The sequence below is a fragment of the Rosa chinensis genome, chromosome 5 (assembly GCF_002994745.2).
Source record: "Rosa chinensis cultivar Old Blush chromosome 5, RchiOBHm-V2, whole genome shotgun sequence".
NCBI lineage: Eukaryota > Viridiplantae > Streptophyta > Magnoliopsida > Rosales > Rosaceae > Rosa > Rosa chinensis.
In genome coordinates, this window is record NC_037092.1 from 24308899 (window position 1) to 24327074 (window position 18176).

The 18176-nt window shown below is 37.4% G+C and overlaps 1 protein-coding gene across 2 annotated transcripts; it reads right to left on the reverse strand.

Annotated features, from left to right (window-relative positions):
• Nucleotides 1-666: 666 nt before the first annotated feature.
• Nucleotides 667-7223, reverse strand: LOC112201340 (mediator of RNA polymerase II transcription subunit 21). 2 transcript variants are annotated; one of them, XM_024342226.2, is made up of 7 exons: nucleotides 6933-7223; nucleotides 5814-6005; nucleotides 3489-4600; nucleotides 2310-2492; nucleotides 1648-1725; nucleotides 1497-1548; nucleotides 667-1260 (listed from the first exon to the last, which is right to left on the reverse strand). In XM_024342226.2, exons 3-7 carry the CDS (start codon nucleotides 3585-3587, stop codon nucleotides 1184-1186), a joined length of 489 nt encoding a protein of 162 aa, XP_024197994.1. In that variant the 5' UTR covers nucleotides 3588-4600; nucleotides 5814-6005; nucleotides 6933-7223; the 3' UTR covers nucleotides 667-1183. The 2 variants fall into 2 exon arrangements, with proteins under 2 accessions (XP_024197994.1, XP_024197995.1); XM_024342227.2 differs by lacking the exons at nucleotides 5814-6005; nucleotides 6933-7223 and having other exon boundaries at nucleotides 2310-2530; nucleotides 3489-3669.
• Nucleotides 7224-18176: the final 10953 nt, after the last annotated feature.

The following is an 18176-nucleotide window of genomic DNA, read 5'->3' on the forward strand; positions in this document are numbered from 1 at the left end:
GTCAGTAAGTGAAATAGTGGTATGCTCCGTATTCTCTTGTCAGTAAAAGAAAACAGGTGAATCATATACAATAACAGATTCACTAACACACCAGAACTGATAGCTGAGACTAGAAACTTAGTTTTGTTTGACCTCTGTAACTAATTCACAGTAATATAACAATATGAATTTTCTTGCGTTATAGCTGTAACGTGAGAAAGCATCGTATTCCCTTCTTCAGACAAAACTGTATACAAGTGTGTAACTATAATCAGGCAAATCAAGTACCGCCTAAGCCAGTGAGTTCAATTCACATGAACAATTAGCAAAAAGTAGTCTCCTTAATGAATGATGTTGTAATATAAAGGAGATCAATTCAAAACACACATGGCTTAAATCATGTTAAATTGAAGGGAGTACAACTAGGCAATAGTGTATAAAACTTGTTGATTAATGATTTTTTTTTTTTTTTGAGGAAAAATAAATTAATTAATTAATAAAGACAAGAGAACGCCATATACCAGAGAGTTAGCACCTAAAAAGTGAGCAGTATTGAACTTTCGAGTAGACTGAGTTGATACTTGCAAGCATCTAGACGTTTCATAGATCCAGTATGGTAAGAACAAACTAGATTAGTGAAAGATTTAATTACATTTCCACTACACAAAAAAGCTACTGACTAAAAAATGAAATTTGAAAATAACTGAATTGTGAATACTTGATACTTAAAATGACAAATATATGCTCTGTAGGATGGTTAACAGAGAGATGTATGTGTGTCGTGTAAAAGTAGTAGCCTAAACGATTGTGATTGGCACCATCCTCCATTGGAAGAGCTTGGGAAAAAAGGGCTTCGGACTTGAGCAAAGAAGAATGGTTTTAGTGTAATAAGTACTAGAAGGCCTTCCCTATTATCCTCTTTCGTGTGTCCTTGGGTGCATAGTTCAAATTTATCTGTCACATTATGGAGGGGATGAGAGTTCAAACCTAATCACATCAACTTTGTAAATACTCTTAAAATCTGTATAATATTGAAGCCGTCACACAATAGAACCGGAAAGGAAAAGAGATAACAGGCAGCATTCTTATAACATTTACAGAGGACAGAGAACGGAGAGTATAGTTTTTCCCTCATGAAATTTGAGAAGATTGGTTGGAACCACAGGATCTGGAAGCTCCGAAGAGAAGATCAGTCGCTTTACTTTTAATCCGGTTTCTTCAAATTCAAGCAATTATCTGCAGCTTGGCTGAACAACTCGCGGACCTGCTTTAGTTCCTCCTCTGGCAACACAACAAAATACGATTTAGACTTTTAGTTATCACACAATAGCAAATGGATTTGTTTCTCACAAGCAGCCATAGTGATTATCTTCTTTGATAGTGTAGCAGCTTCTTAAGATAATTTAGTACAAGTCCCATGAACAAAAAACATCTCATGACCAATTTGTATATGAAGTGCAAGGTAGTTCTTGAAAGCAGAAGTCTGATAGCTAACATAAAGGAGGGTAAAGATAGACCTGCTGCTTCCAGTTGTCTCTGGAGTTCTTGGCCAACAGTGTCATTTTCAGCCTAAACAGTTTCACCAAACAAAAAAAAAAAGAACTGACTATCAGAGAGACATAAATTAGTCAAATGAAGTAATGTGAAATTCTTTTAGGCGCTCCATACCTGCAGTTCTGCAATCCTTTTGAGCTGTGCTTCTTCACCTCCGTCGGCTAATGGTAGTGCTGCAACTAATGCATCAAACTGTAAGGTATCAAGTAGTGGTGTGTTAGATAAACGGTTCAAGAAGGGATGAACTGTTAAAAGTACATAACATGATGAAAAGAAAGGATGAACTGTTAAAAGACTCCATTATATCTGACAGGGTTCCCATGTTAACCATTTGACCCCAAAAAGGCTTACAAATTACATTATTCACTCAATAGCTCTCAATTACTTTAAGATGCATCATCTGGGTAGTCATGAAAAACTCCGAGGCTGCTATTATATGCTACCCTACTTCTACAAAGTTTACTTCTTGATAAATCCAGGCATATGCCTTTTACTTACTACATCCGAACCATTATTTGTCAGAGTGAACTTAGAAGTCCAAAAGTATTAAACACAATTGTAAATTTCCATTAAAACCAATGCACACAATTCCAACCAGTACTCAATTTTTTTTTATCATAAAACAACAGATGCATTTTCTTATCAGATGAATCATCTGTGACAGAAGTATAAAATATGAAACTTTGGATGATAAAGGCACACTCATTGCACGATCCATCCATTTAGAAGACACTGATCATTTGACATAGGTTATGAAACAGAACAACATGCCACACCTGCTTCGCAGCTTGAACCAGAGCTGCACTCATGAGCTTGGGTTGTTCAGCAAAATTTGCTGCATCGTCCGAAGGGTTAGCAGGTGGTTCCCGATAATTTGGAGAGAGTTTGACTGCAGGAGAATCCCTTTGCAACGTTCCAAAGGTATTGAAGGTAAGACCAGCAATTTTATTGGTTTGTTCCTGTAATTGAGAGATTATGTCCATCATACAACCTCCCCCTGTGAGGAATGTTGTAGAATTACAAAGGTTATTGAACACTAACACCACCAAGAAACTCCAAAAAGAGAGATGAAATCGGTCCTAGCCTGGTTGCCCAATGATTACACTCCAACATTTAAGTTTCAGTGTTTTTAATTATTAAGATATTAGTAACTCCTCTATCAAGAATGAAAGTATTAGAAAAACTAAATTTCAGATGTTGACCTCGACAGCATTTACAATCCTCAATTTTACCAAACACATGTTAAGGGAGGCTAGACATGTCACTCCTGAACACGTTAATTTTAAGAACTAAATTCTGATTTCCAAATCCAGTCCCTTGCCTAAGAGGCGTGGAAAAGTTAAAAACAGAAATAAGCACTGGTAACATGATTAGTTATACATATAGCACATCGTAAACAAGAAGAAACTGAGTTATGCTTTATGCAAACAAAACCAAAGAACATAGCCCATGTAACTCATATCGTGCCCGCTGATCATCTTATGGAACTAATTAATGAGGAAACAAATCAACAAATTGGTCCACAAAAATGTGAGTTCGTGGATACAAATTATGAAACATTACAGTTCCAAATGTAGAAAGCAATCATTCATACAATGAAAGAGCCATGTGAATAATAATACAAGTAGAGTGGTTTGTAACACGGCGAAGCACGATGAAAAACAGATAACTTGTTATTGGCACAATGAAAGAAAGATGGTCACCACTAAATTCAGAGGCACGCACCTATCACCGATCTAAGCAGCAGCATTATTCCAATCCAAACACAGAGCAAAGGGGTTTCTCTAATGATCTGATCAATCTTTAACAATACAAAGGCCCCCCTATTTGGGAATCGCTATTGTAATATAAACAACTTTGTGTCGATATATAGTGCTATACTAGCAAAAGGCAGAAGCAAGATTGGCCACCCGGAAAATTGAAGCATTCAATCAATAGACAACATAAGAATTTACCTGGCTACTCAAACGCCGTCGTCGTCGCAGCGCCGATTCCACTAACGATTCAAATGCCGTCGTCGCAGAGACGAATATGAGTGTCTCACAGAGACTCATATATAATCATAGTGGTACAGTCCAGAAGGTGCCCGAGCCTGTGCCACGTGGCATATATTTTGCTTCTACGGAACGAAAGGAGGTTTTTTTTTTTTTTTTTTTTTTTTTTTTTTGGGTCAGAAACGAAGGTGGGTTTAGCTGTGTTAATAGACTGAACCATATTCTTGTAGTTCAGTGAGCAGAGCAGTTGATTATGAGAATTTCTTCTAACTCGTGAAAATTCGATATCAAAGATCACCCTCAAGGTGATTTGCAATCTCATACAATCCCACGGGCAATATTAGTCGAAAGGGTTCAGCTTCCAACAAGCCTGCTTTAGTATCGAAAACCATACTAGATCATGGAATTTACCATCGGCTGTCCAGACACCCAACAAAGTCAAACCTGCATTTGAGATTTGCACACCACACAGAAAGCAAAACAAGATTTTGGAAAGGAGCTAGATAAACAAGAACCAAAGTTAGCAACTTGTTCATTGTCTGGAACCCAAAAGAAGCTCTCCAGAGAAACTGAAAGGACAAGTCTTGAACAACATTTTAAAAGTTCAAACACACATTGAATGACCGAGAAGCGTAGCACATCTAAGAATCTGCAGGTTTTTCCTTTTTCACCTCAGCACGTTGCCTATTACTTTGTGCTGAGCGAGAAAGAATAGAATGCACGGCTAGTATAGCAAGGTCCTTTCTTGTCACCGTCTTAATATCAGGGGGAACAACATTTGGCAGAGGGAAGGGATAAAATGCAACACCCTTCATCTCAGTCTCTCCTACCTTCACCTTCATTCAAACCCCGCCATCGAAATACTCTTCCACAACACCATTAAACGCTGGACCTACCTCAACCTTGCTTGTACCCGTACTCTGTTTGTTTGACTTCAAGATGTCGGGTCCAGGCTTTGCGGTTGTATTCTCTTAATCTGCTGACTTCTCATCCTTACGGGGATGTTCACGTTTCCGCTTCAAAAAGAAACCTGGCAGAGAATCCATATTTCACACTGGTTTCAAAACTTTACCCTGCAAGGAAGAAAGTGATTTTACAATCTTTCCAATCTGCGTTAAAAAAATGGCAACTGAAAACAATATCATATGACCACAGAAATAAAGAAGTCAGATACCCATGTCACTCATTTTTACTACTAAAGATGGCTTAAAAGAGTCGAGTCACAGGAAGTCTAATACCCTGGTAATGCTCAAGCAAGAAAAAATCAATGACAATGAGTGATGCAAATGCTCCAATCAGACTTATGAAAGTAGGTTCCTGAGACCAATAATTGCATGAATAAATACAGCAGCAACACACATTAATCTTGATCTGATCCCTTCAGGGCCTCTCTCTCTCTCTCCCTCTAGTTATGTCTCCTCTTTAAATTTAACTGACCTACGTTAACCATCCAGTTAAGAATTAACTGTTAAACCACTTCAGTGACTTGTAAGCTGTAAGATTGAAGCCAGTATAAATTTAAGGGCACACAGAGGCTAAGGCTAGATTGGCTAATTTAGAGTGCTTAAGCATGGATGAAATAGTGTAACTTCAAGTACCCTCTAATTTGAAGCTATCTAGACATCTACAATTCTTCTTTTTTAAACTTTTTTTTTTTTTTTAAATTGAGGTGTGGCTCATTGTTCAAGTTATGGAGGGAATTGTATTGGATAGTAGAGATTTGGAGTGCATACATAGAGCTCGTATGCCACTTAAATGTATTGTTGAAACAACATTCCTAAGGAGATCTTGTACTATCTGCTAATCAGCCTAGCTGTTATTTCTTCACTCAGATTCTAGAAATCAAATACGACTCTCGCAGGCTTATGTATGCTACATTAATCTAGGACTAGTATACACAACATAGTAAGTTAGCATCAAGCCCACAAGGAAGAGAAATATGCATAAGATAAGCAGGGCCAATATAATCCTCTAGAATCCAACAATAATTAACCAAATTTCAATTAAAGGAAAACAAACAACTCCAAAACATAAGGAAAAAAAGTCATGCAGCGGTGCGTTCGTACACAATTTAACATTTCATTCACAAGGCATGCATAAGAACAATGACATAGCAAAGTATGTGTGCACTGTGCAGACAAGCTTTAAGAGGAAAACAAACTACAAACTGGTAATATCTATTATCATAGGATTGGATGTGAATGCTTTATAGCTTAACTAAAAAGCAAAATTATCCAAAGATTAGAACCGATTCAAGTACTTAATAAAAATAGATTGATCACAAACCTGTAGTTAGGTAAGCAACCGATTCACTCCTCTGTTTCTGATAACTGATGATTCATAATCCAATCCTGTTGATCCGGCAAAAGACTTGAAGCTGCAGGGTACTAGGAGACAATTTACCGTACCATATATTGTCATCAACGTGAGAATCATCATCATCATCGTCATCTGAAGGAAAGATGACATATTTGTCTCCTGCATTGCATAAAGACTTCAATCAGATGACCAGAATACACATAAAAAGAACAGGACTACAAGAAAATTGAACATAATTTCAACTTGTACCATGGGGTGATGAATATACTGTGATAAGGAATAAACTCATAGAGAGCAGTATACAGCATAATAGGTTCAATATACATCAAGGACAAAGAAAAGTCACATCCAGTAACAAAAAATTATATTATCGAATGCTAAGGAATTCATACGGAAAACAATCTACACTAGTGTAATTTTTAACAAATACCACTGGGGATGAACATGGGGCGTTATGACTATAGCTGTTACAAGCATACATCTATTTCAGTCTCAGGGAGTTATCTAAGATCAAGCTGCTTTTGCTGATACATTTAATGTAGAATATAAGAAAGCTGCTATATAAATCTGTAACGGCTTATACTAGGGACGACATTTTGCAACAATACACATGAAGATAGAGTGTTAATGGTGACTGATAGTCGTCGATTACTCATCATTCATTCTAATGTCAGCTCCTACAATCATAAACAAGTTGCTTAATTATGGTATTTGGCAAAATCCTATCACCCGAATTAGTACCGTAGTCAAGAGAGGAAAGATTCTGTCTTTTATTCCCAATCGAAATGTACATAACAAAGGCTCTTAATTAGCAAACTAGGAAACAAAGCAGGGAAATGGGCAAGTTTCCAGTACACACAGAACAAACTAAGAAACTAAGAACCCGAAACTGGGCTCTTACTATTAACACCAACTGATAATCATAAAGGAATTTTGGGATTGAAAGAAGGCTTTAGAATACTGTGTTGCTTCTTTGAGGCATTTTATCAAGCAGGTATTAGTATCTGTGTGAGGTCTAAACCCCAAATGGGTGCCTCTTAAAATTGAAGTACTTGAACAGCAAGCGATTTAGAGAAAGCAGCTTACTTTATTTGCGATTGATCTCAATCTGAAGCTCAAGCATGATGGAAAGACCATCATGGACCACCCACTATCCACATAACCAAATGTTTTCCGGGTTCCAACATTCCGGCATATATAGGAGTCGGTCTTCCACTTTGGGGGGTAGCAAGTTGAAGATGTTCTTCTTCCCATAAACTGAAGTAGAAGCCCAGAGGAATCATTGCAACAGCTTGAGAAGAAAGGTTTCGGATTGTAGGGAAAATAGGCCAAGAAGAAGAAGAAGAAGAAGGGCTTGGGACTCGGGTAATGTGGTAGGGAATAGAATTCCAAGTTTTCCTACTTAAAACGTCATGCCGTTTATTCAACAACAAAACACACTGTGCCCTTTCACTGAGGGATCTATTTTTTTTGGGTCATTTCTAAAGACATGGTATTAGACCAACTTGTCAGATACTCTGTAAGAAATTTTCTTATTAGAAAAATACATAGTACAAAATTCTTAAAGAATAATATAGAAAGTTATCTACAGCCAAAGTGGATAGTTTTTTGAGGTATTTGAATATAAGTCCAATTTCGTTTCGTCATAATGAATGCAGTCTATAGGTAATTTTATTATCAATCTAGGTCCATTGACTTTTGTCATTATATTTTCATGCTCATTTTGCTCCTTGAGTTAAATATAGAAACTGTTTAAGGACATCTAATTTATGTGTCTGGCCCAAACTTTAGTGACTTATCTAAGTTGTAATAGGATTAGTCTTATTGATATCTTCGAAGATATTCTAATCATTATATGATTCAGTTTCCTTGTAAAACTTACATTCTCTGCTTGTAATCCTCTATAAAAAGATGCCCATATTATCAATGAAAGCACAACTCAATTCTTTCTCAATTTCAGTTTTTCTAAAACACATTATCAGCACGAAACCATAACCATGAAACCCTAAAATCATAACCTTTAAATCCTAACTACCTCTGCCGCACTCCTTCAAGTCCTCGATCCTAGGAGCCCAAAACTGGCGGCTGAACCACCGGAAAACCCCTGAACCAGCCATCGAAAATATCAAACTGGCCGGATTAGCCTCGCTCGGTTACCCTCGCCAGCGCATAGCCTCACCTGCCTCTGCGCGCACCCCTACACCTTATGCCGTGCACCTTAGCCTCGCTTCGTCCCCTTGCCGGCACCTGCACCAGCGTTAGCCTCACTACCTTTCAACAGATTAGCCTCGCTATGCAACCTACTAGCCTCGCCTCGCCCAATGCACAGCCTTGCCGACCCTTGCACTTCCTTGCAGGCAACCCCGCACACAGTCCCACACCCCCGTGCAACAGATTAGCCTCGCCCAAACGCCTTTAGCCTCACCAAGCATCGCTGATAACCTCGCCAAGCCTCTGTTCGCCTCGCTTGGCTTTCACAGCCATTAGCCTCGCCTAGTGCAGCAGCTAGCCTCGCTAATACGCATGCGCAGCGCACGCCCACGCACAGCCTACACAAGCCTCGCACAACGCACTCACAACCCTTGCACGTGTTTAGCCTCTCTACCAGCAAACTCCAGCCATGTTCCTGCCAACAACCAACCATTGTCCGGCCACCACCTCCAACCAGCGACTTTTTCAGCCATCTCCAACATATTTTTCTGGCGACTTTTCCTTTAATCCTTTTTCGAGGTAAATTTCTATAAAAGTTGCCGCTTTCAAGTAATTTACTTTCTTTTCTTTTCTTGGGGACTTTTAACCTCCCTTCTTCTACCCCCTTTCTTCTTTCATGGGGAGACCTAAGCCAAACTGTGGGGGTTCATGCTATCTCCAAACTTAAAGTTTGTTGAGGATCATATACACATCATTGTTTCGATCTAATCAAATATCTCTTGAAATTGAATTTCTTGAAAGCAATTACGCTAAGAAATTTCTAATTTCTTGGGAGTGATTATGCACAGAAATTCTTATTATTTTCGTGGTAGCCTTTTTGCTCCGAAACTAACCCTTTTTTTCTTGTTCTCTTTCAGGATGAGTAACGTGAACAAACTGGACTTTGCTCCATTGGGAACAACTGTCTCTGGATATCACAAGCGGGTTCGTGATGTCTGCTAGCATCTCAAGGCCCAAGAAATTCTTAATACGATTCTTGAGCCTAGTCAGGACATGCTAACTGTTGAGCAAGCTCAAACTTTGGAAGAAAATAAAGCAGCCTTGGAGGCAAATAAGGAAAAAGTCATTATCCTAATGACTCGTAATATGGATGATTCGCTCCAGTATGAGTATATGAATGAAGAAGACCCCAGAAGGCTGTAGGTCTCACTCAAAGAACATTTTGGCAATGTCCGTGACTCTCTGCTTCATGACCTAGAAGTGAAATGGCATAATCTATGCTTTTGTGATTTCAAGACAATTCTTGATTACAACTTAGAAGCACTTCGCATTAAATCCTTAATGGAATTCTGTGGAAAAGATATCACAGATGCGATGTTGATTGAGAGGACTCTCTCTACATTTCTCGTCTCTGCCTTGATGGTTGCTAAGAGCTATTGAATCGATGTTATTACAGGATGGATAACAAGGTTTCATGAACTCATTGGAGCCATAAATGTCACTGAAAAACATGACAACATCATTGTAATTGATGCGGATCCACTACAATCAATATTGGGTCGAGCTTTTGGACTTTAAACAAATTAACTCTGGTTTTTTATGGACTGTGTAGTTTTTCCCATGTACTTATCTATTTCACCGTTATTATTATTTTTCTATTTTTATGTTTCTTTTATAATTTGACTATATTATCTATATCTTTTTTCTTTTTTCTTTTTGAAAGGCAGAGTCCCTAGTCTTAGCTAGGCTCCTCGCTAGTATTATTATTAGTAGGAATAGAGTACATAGGGGGGACGTTATGTCTAAACCCCTTAGAACATTACATTGATCTTCATAGAGAACATCCTAAATAATAGCAGGTGTCTCATCTATCCAAAACTCATTAACATTACCCCAACTAGCAAGGTGTGTTGACCTATTGGCCACATCGTTTGCTTCTCTATAGACCATATCTATTTATTTTATAAATACTAAAGTTCACTAATATTTCAGGGTTAATTTGGTACATTCTTTTTGTTTCAGCTAACAACACCTCTTCTCTTAAAAAAAAATAGTATATATTTACTATATTTTTTTCTAATGAAAAATTTTCTTACTAATTTTCTATTAAGAGCTCCCAATTTTTTTGAAAGTTTCAAAATCCTGTTTTACCTCTTCACCAAAAAAAGGAAGAAGAAGAAGAAGAATGAACTATGAAGCTTTGACGCCGCTCTTTGCCATAGTCATTGAATACATGTTTTCGCTAGCCATTACAATTGCAGCATATATAACTTCATATTAAATTAACCTCATTCACAAGCTACTTAAAGCCAGACCAGCAAATAAGAGCGGTGGAAGTCCACTTGTGTGAGAAAATCAATTCTTGTAGTTATGGATCATGAAGAGAATGTAAGATGATGTTAATGCAATTTCCATCAACATTTTGAAATCGGAGCTAGGCATATTATAAGAATGAAATTCTAAGCGGATATGCTTTAAAACTTAATATGAGAGTTGGATCAAATTGAAATATGCAACAACACTATCATAGTTGTAGCTGAAAATGGAGAATCTCAAATTGTCGATACCTCTACATCCCGATAATAAGAGCAAATTTGAGAACGACAAAGGATATCAAGCTTCGAGGTCATCATCGAGGCTCAAGCCATATTCATCTCATGTTGATCTTGTCAACAAGAAAAACTTATTCCATAGGGATGGTGACAACTATGAGTGTCAAAAGTGGTTAGTTGAGAAGGTTCAATAGCTTTGGGTTTACACATTGGTGGTTTGTTGTTATAGGTGGTCAGCAGGCTTGTACTCGGATATTGAGTTTTTCAATTTCTTTTTCTTTTCTTTTCAGTTCGGATGTGTACAAGGCAAGGTTCTAAAAAACGCTAGGCCCTAGTCGGGCGGTGGTCCGGAGCCTAGCGCCTAGGGGCCTAGGCGGTTTTTATTTTTTTAATTTATTTTATAACATATATAAATAAAAATGTAAAAATATTAAAATTTTTATAACAAGATATTCTGTTTTCACATGAGACATGAAAGATATATATTTTTATAAGTCTAGCTGGAGTCCTTTTTCCTTTTTTTTTATTTGTATAGTTTTTTTTTTCTTTTCCCGATGGCATTTGTATAGTTGTTTTTTTTTTATTGGTCTAGACTCTTTCTTAATTTGTTTCTACTTTGTACTTTCTGGTTCTAGTTCTTATCCTCTAGTTCTTGTGCTTATCCTAATTATGACATTAATTGAATAAGTATATCTAGATCCTAGCATCCCGTAATCTTCCTCCTCCTCTCTTCTAAAGTAAATCAAGCTTCTCAATCGAAACTTTTCAACCACCTCATGCAGTCCCGACCTCACCTCACCTCTGCCCAATGCCTCCGATCAGTTCTCTTTTGATCACCGCTGCAAATCTGTGATCCACCCTCAGGTAAGAATCATCATTTACATCTGGGTATGTATCAAAAGCCCCATTTCTCTGATGCTTTCGTCTTCCTCCACTTCATCGCCGCCGTCTTCTTCTTCGCTTTCCTCTGACGATGAGATTCTGCAGTTCCATATCTGAAAAAAAGTCCAGCGCCCAACTTCCAGAAACTCCGCCTAACCCGACTAGGCTCCGCGTAGAGCGCCTAGGCGGACGCCTAATTGCTCACCGCCTAAGGCAAACGCATAGGCCAAAATCGGAACGGCTCTTTGACGCCTAGCGTCTAGGCGACCGCCTAGACCGTTTTTTAGAACCATGTTATAAGGTAAGGATAGATTGACTAGTTCAAGAAAACAGACTTAGGGGCAATGTGTATCCAATAAACCAATAGCCAAATAATTATTACTTTTAACAAAGGCAAGTCCTAGTATTACATGGTGACCAAAGTATTACCTAGTAAAATATATAGTTGTTACTTGAGCAAGTCCTGCTTTTGCTCAAGTAACAACTATATATTTTACATACTATATATAGGGTTTGGTTCTATCAAAGTGATACTTCAGTTTTTGTTAGACAACTTTCTACCTGACCGAAGTAAAGAAATTGAGAATTTCTCAATGAAATGGGCATAATTTTTGCTTTGCGAGTATCCTAATCTTGTTGAGCTCAATGAATTTTATATTGTAGGTGATCAACTGTTACTCATTTATGAGTACATGAAAAAGAATAGTCTTGCACCTACTAAAATCATTTGGTACAAGTATATGTATGAAATTCTAAACTATATAAAATGTCATATGAACGGAGCAGGAACACCAGCTCGACAAATGAAGTAGAATTTTATCTCACTTAAGGCTGGAACTCATATGAATCGGATTGGAAACTGGTGTTCCAATTCTAATCCAAAAAATTTCTAAGTAAATTTAATGTTCGAATTCCAATTCCAAAATTTTGGATCACATCCGATTGAAACTTCGAAATATTTTTGAAGTTTTCAGAATCAGTATTATTTTGGAATTTTCATAATTCAATTAAAAAGTATAATTTGCTTTCACATTTTACATGAAATTAAAGTGGATAATAGAAGTAATGCCATTTTCTTCTGGGTTTGATTCTTGTCGATTTTCCTTCTCAAGGGTTTACTAATGTTTATTTTCTTTTGTCCTAGCTTATTACTCTCTCCATATAAACTATGGCAGAAGTCAAGTACTACTGGATGAAGCAACATTTGATGATGATAGAAGTGCTGGTGAAGCATATTTTTTTTACTTAAGTAACACAAATTGGGCATTCACTTCCCTAATAATGGCAAGTCTAGAGATTATTTTACTTGGTCTGACGCATCTCAACTATACATGAAGGATCCTCAACTCTACATGACTGCACGGCTTAGTGTCATCTCTCTGGCGTATTATAGTTTCTGTTAGCAAATGGGAGTTACACTGTGAGCCTTCATTTTTCAGAGATTATATTTGCTGATAATAACACATACAGCAGCTTGGGGAGGCGCTTATTTGATGTTTACATCCAGGTATGTAATTATATATCCTTTCACAGTTCTAATAGTCAACAAGTATTTAGAAAGCATGAAACTTAAGTAATTGAATAAATCTATGACGAGGGATGCTAGTATTGAAAATTTTTGATATTATGAAGAAAGCAGGTGGAGCCAGTAAGGCAGTGGTAAAGAAATTTACCGCCTCTGTGATCACTAGAACGTTAGAGATCCGTTTGGCTTAGCCTGGGAAAGGGACCACCGGAATTCCTTTCGGATAAGTCTATGGTTATCAGATATCTGTCATTTTTGTAGACCATGTTAAGTTCTGTTATGTTAACTAGTTATCCAGATACATTACTTGTTGACAGCAATATGAATTTTATGTTACTATTCAAAATTTTCTTTCTCCTAACAAAAAATGTAATATGCATGATATCAATATAAAAGTTCTCAACAACTTATTTATGTTAATATTTGCTTATGTTAAAGTGTTGAAGTTTCCTATTGTTTCTTTGCAAGTTGGTTAGCTGCTGAAGTTATTTTTTTTTTTTTTTCATACTTTGTACACTCACACAAACACTCACCAAGAGATGGAAACAATATCCCTATAGGTGTAGTGGTTGGGAACGTGGTTGGATAGTCACTGATTTGTGGTATCATATGCTAGATAGGCTTCCTAAGGCTAAAATGAGAAAAGACTATTCAGACAACGTATTTTTTTTGTTGATTTGGTATACAATTATAATGGTTTATCTTCTAGAGTAACAAATAGAACATTGAGGATTGCATATTGCAAGAACCACTGGACCTGTTCGGTAACATATATATTTAAAAATAATTTTAAAAAAATTAATTGTATAAAATAAAAATGAGAAAAATAGATTGTAATAAAGTTACCCACTTTGTTTTATAACTATATAATCTTATTGGGTTATATCTAGATCTGTATCTGCTTGGCTCTAGCTTTGTTGCAGCTGGTCAACAGTCTTTTTTCTGCGCGGGCGTGCCAGCACCGTTCTGGTGCGGTCGTCGGGGGTGTCCCTTGACCTGACTTCTTTCGAGTGACTGTGGACGAGGAGAGCACCAACCTCGTCACTGGATTCTTTGCGCCTCTTGGTGAGGACTTTTGCTAAGTTTCTTCAAAATCACAAAATCGATTGGCGTAAGGGAAATTCGAGTGAGGAGAAATCTTCTCAAGGAAGATCCGAGTGAGGAGAAATCCCTTTGAGCTTGATGAAAATGTTCTTCGCGAAATGTTCCTCACGAAGGCTTCGCTGGCTTTCTCCTTGAGCTTGACGAGAATGCTATCTCTTTGTTCCAAATCACACAATCAATACTCGATGTCGTAGATCTAGCAGAGCGAAAATCACTGGAAAGTGGGGAGAACTTGCTAAAGCTTAACTTTAGCTTGGCTGGTTTGCGAGGGCGTTACCCTTACTTGGTTGGTTTCGTAATCGTTGTGGTCACGGTACTACAGTTGGCTCCTGAAGAGACTAGGACCGAAGCACGTTGATAGAGGGTTTGGTGGCACTGACAGTCAACTCCTGAGGATTCTGGGACTGGAGTGTGGTCACCGGTAAGAGAAGGAGAGGGGTTGCTCCGGAAAGGCTTAGATGATCATAGAGATTAATTGATGAATTCTCCTTTGTTACTTCGTCGTAGCCTCCATATATAGGCTACCAGGCCACAGTGGTTGGCCTTAAACAAATCATGATGGGTTAAACACTAATGGAATCATGGTGGGTTTAACAATTAAGCACTAATGGAATCATGGTTGGTTAAGCACTTAAGCACTAATGGAATCATGATGGGTTAAACACTTACGCACTAATGGAATCATGATGGGTTAAGCAATCAAGCACTAATGGAATCATGATGGGTTAAGCACTCAAGCACTAATGGAATCATGATGACATATTCCCTGTTGGCCTCCATGAAATGTAGTTGAATGCTTTCCCACGTGCATACCATATTCCTTAATTGAATGGAGTATGAATATTCGCATGGGCGTGCCTTTTCTTGCAGCTTGCATAATCTTCCATAATTCTGCAGGTAGACTTTATTTAGACTTTAAATAATATATTTCGATCTTCTTGACAATATATAGCTTGAGCCACTGACATTGGCTCAATTTCTCCAAGAGACGCCTTGTCAGGCCAAAATGCTCATTTTGGGTTCAAACAATATACATAAGTGTGGGGGGCATTTTGATCGGAGTTGTACGGCAGTTAAAATTCATGGGTAAGGACCCAAGATTTTTCCCCTTCGTCTAAGTAAGCAGCAACTAGGCCCAGCAGACCTCGAAGGATAATAAGTCCTAAGAAGAAAGCTGTTGATTTCTTCCCAGCAGCTCCTCTCCATGTTCACAGCAGTGAATTAGTGTGCAATTTTAGTAAAGGCTTGGCAAGATGTGCATGGCGTGGGAGCTAGAAAAGCATGAGTTTCAGAAGAAGAGATTCCGGCAATGGTATGATTTCTGGGTTTTTGGGTTAAGGTTGATTGGGAGGAATTGATGGCTAGGGATTCAGAGATAGGGCTTGATTTCTTGCTTGATGTTTCTAGGTTGTTGTGGCTTTTTGTTCTTCTAGTGGGAGAATTGCTTGGGCTGTTTAGTAGTTAGCTTGTGCCTCCCTCTTCCCTCCTTCCACAGTAGCTATAACCATTGATTTATAGAGTGGTGGTGGCTTAGGTCTGCTGCTGTTCCTAGAAATCTTGCTGCTGTAATCCCAGGAAATCTGCTAATCCCAAGAATCCTGCTGCTGTGACTCTAGGAATTCTACTGCTGTAATCCAGGAATCGTGATTCCAAGATTTGCTGCTGGAAAAAGGGGAGTTACGGGTAGAGAATTGGCTTGTGTGTAAAAGAAGGTGATATAGTACTTGAGATGCCTAGTTTAAGGAAAATAATTGAATATATTGGGTAAAGAGAAGTGTTTGTTGTAATTGAGTGGTTTTTGAGTTCTTTCTTCTTCACTTGCCCATAATCAGAATTGGGCTGTTGAGCTTGAATTTCGGTCCCCAAGACCGAAATTACCAACAAGCCTAAAACTAATAATAGGCCTCATGCTTTTCCGTTACCTTCCACACCACACCCGCTCTTGCAAGCCCCAAATGCGTGAATGTGGCTAGGGTCCACATGCGTGGCATGATGATTGTCGTTATAATTTGCTTATTGGGCTCGAGAAATGAATTGGGCATGATAGCTGGATTTTTGGGCATCAACACATATGTAACAATATTATTTAAAAAAACAACACATTTTTAAGGTTAACGTACTTTTTCATGGCATATAATTTGTTCTAAATATCTAAACAATGCATGGACATCACAAAACAAATTCAAGGATACTCTCACAAATACACCTAGGATACTATTGATTAGAGAAACAATTTTGAGGAACTAAAATGGAGCAGGATCTGAGTAGGCAACAACACCTTAGAATTCCTTAAAAGATATTAACTCCATTAACTAAAATCATATATATAGTACAAGTATATGTATACGATTCTATACTATATTAATGTATGTTTAGCTACCTTTTTAATTAGGAAAACTGAAGTCTCAAAAGAAAGCTGATTGGATTTGGATTAGCCAACCACACAACCAATCTATATTGATCGAGAAACAGATGGAATCAAAATTTCCTAGCCAAGTCGCAACTTTAGTCTAGTTATAACGATAGGTTATTTTGGCACAACTCCATGCGGAATCAAGAATGAAGATATTTAAACCAAATATCAAATTTTAGAATGGCAAAACTTGATGAAGATGATCAGACTAACATAGACAACAAAACTACTAGAACTTAGTAAGTCTCGTTGTTCTCAACTTATTATCTTAGTTAAATATTCGACTATAAGACCCGAGATTTGTATGTTAGTTTGGATTAGACCTTATTTTGTAAGATTCAGTTAGACTACGACGCTAGTTATCTATGATTCGTTTGCAATACAACATTCATTACAAAACTACTTAAATGATATTCATTACAATGTGGAGTATCAAATGGAATATGTGAGAAATTAAGTAGTGGATATATGGCCTTAGAATATGCAATGTGTGGTCATCTCACTTACAATTATAGTTTCAAAATTATTGTACTATAAATTGTCAATGAGAGGAGCAGCATACTACACCTGCATGATGAACGAAGAAGGTTTTTATCTTTAATTGGGTACAAATCAGCTTCATCTTTTAAACCTTATTGGTATCGTCTATTCTATTTGATAGTTTTTAGTTTTCTTTATTTTGGTTGGTAGAAAGGACGAAGATATTGCGGAGTTCCTTGCTTTCCTACTTTCTGGCAGTTGGTTTATTTTCTCAAAATCAAATATTATTTATGTATGTAATTTCAAGATTGACAATTTAACATGGGAAGTGAAATTCACACTCTTCATTATTTTATAATCCACGCTCAAATACTGTTCTAGTCTGCCAACACTAGTGTGTTCCACTCAGACTCAAGATTCACAATAAGTTAAATTTCGACTAATGCTCATTAATGTTTAAAGTTTCGGTTTCGAATTGATGAAGACACTCAAAGCCTCTGTTATTTTAAATAATTATAGGAAAGAGTCACAAATCATCTTCTATAGTGATCTCATTACTGTCTTTCGATATGGAGCTGTCCACGTCTCCTTGAACAAGGGCGGCCTGGAAACTTCTCTCAAACTCATTATTTGATGTAGTGGAAACGAATTCAGGAACTAGTGTGTCGCCCACAAGCATGTTCACTACTAAAGACATGCTAGGCCTATTGGCTGTAATTTCGTGCGAGCAAATGAGAGCCACTTTGATTGTGTTGATTATCTCAACACCATCAAATTCTCCCCCCAACCTCGCATCCACTACTTCCAACAATTTATATTCTTCCCGAAGACGACATGCCTTGAAAGCGGAAAGGGAAAGTAAACAGTCAAACCATAGGAAACTAATTAAGCACCTCACAGTATCATATTACTTTCTCCCAGCCAAATAAGGAAAATATATATATATATATATACAGGACCCTTCCACTAAGGGATCCTTTTTTTGGTCTTTTATAGTAATAGACATTAGACAAACTTTTCAATTATATTTCGGCATCTCAACCTATATATATATATATATATATAGTTATATGAACAGTACTATATATATATATATATATATATAGAGAGAGAGAGAGAGAGAGAGAGAGAGAGAGTTATATGAACAGTACTTGTTGTCTAGTTAAGTGTCAAATAGATGTCGGCTGTTATAATTTTTTTTTTTTAAATTTCAAAAATAAAAA

What these genes read in the sequence shown, in the direction of transcription:
- LOC112201340 (XM_024342226.2), bottom strand. Translation starts at nt 3,587, where the DNA reads ATGAGTCTCTGTGAGACACTCATATTCGTCTCTGCGACGACGGCATTT. An exon ending in GACGGCGTTTGAGTAGCCAG is followed by an intron (nt 2,493 to 3,488) that starts GTAAATTCTTAT and finishes TCTCAATTACAG; the next exon opens with GAACAAACCAATAAAATTGC. An exon ending in GAGACAACTGGAAGCAGCAG is followed by an intron (nt 1,261 to 1,496) that starts GTCTATCTTTAC and finishes TTGTGTTGCCAG; the next exon opens with AGGAGGAACTAAAGCAGGTC.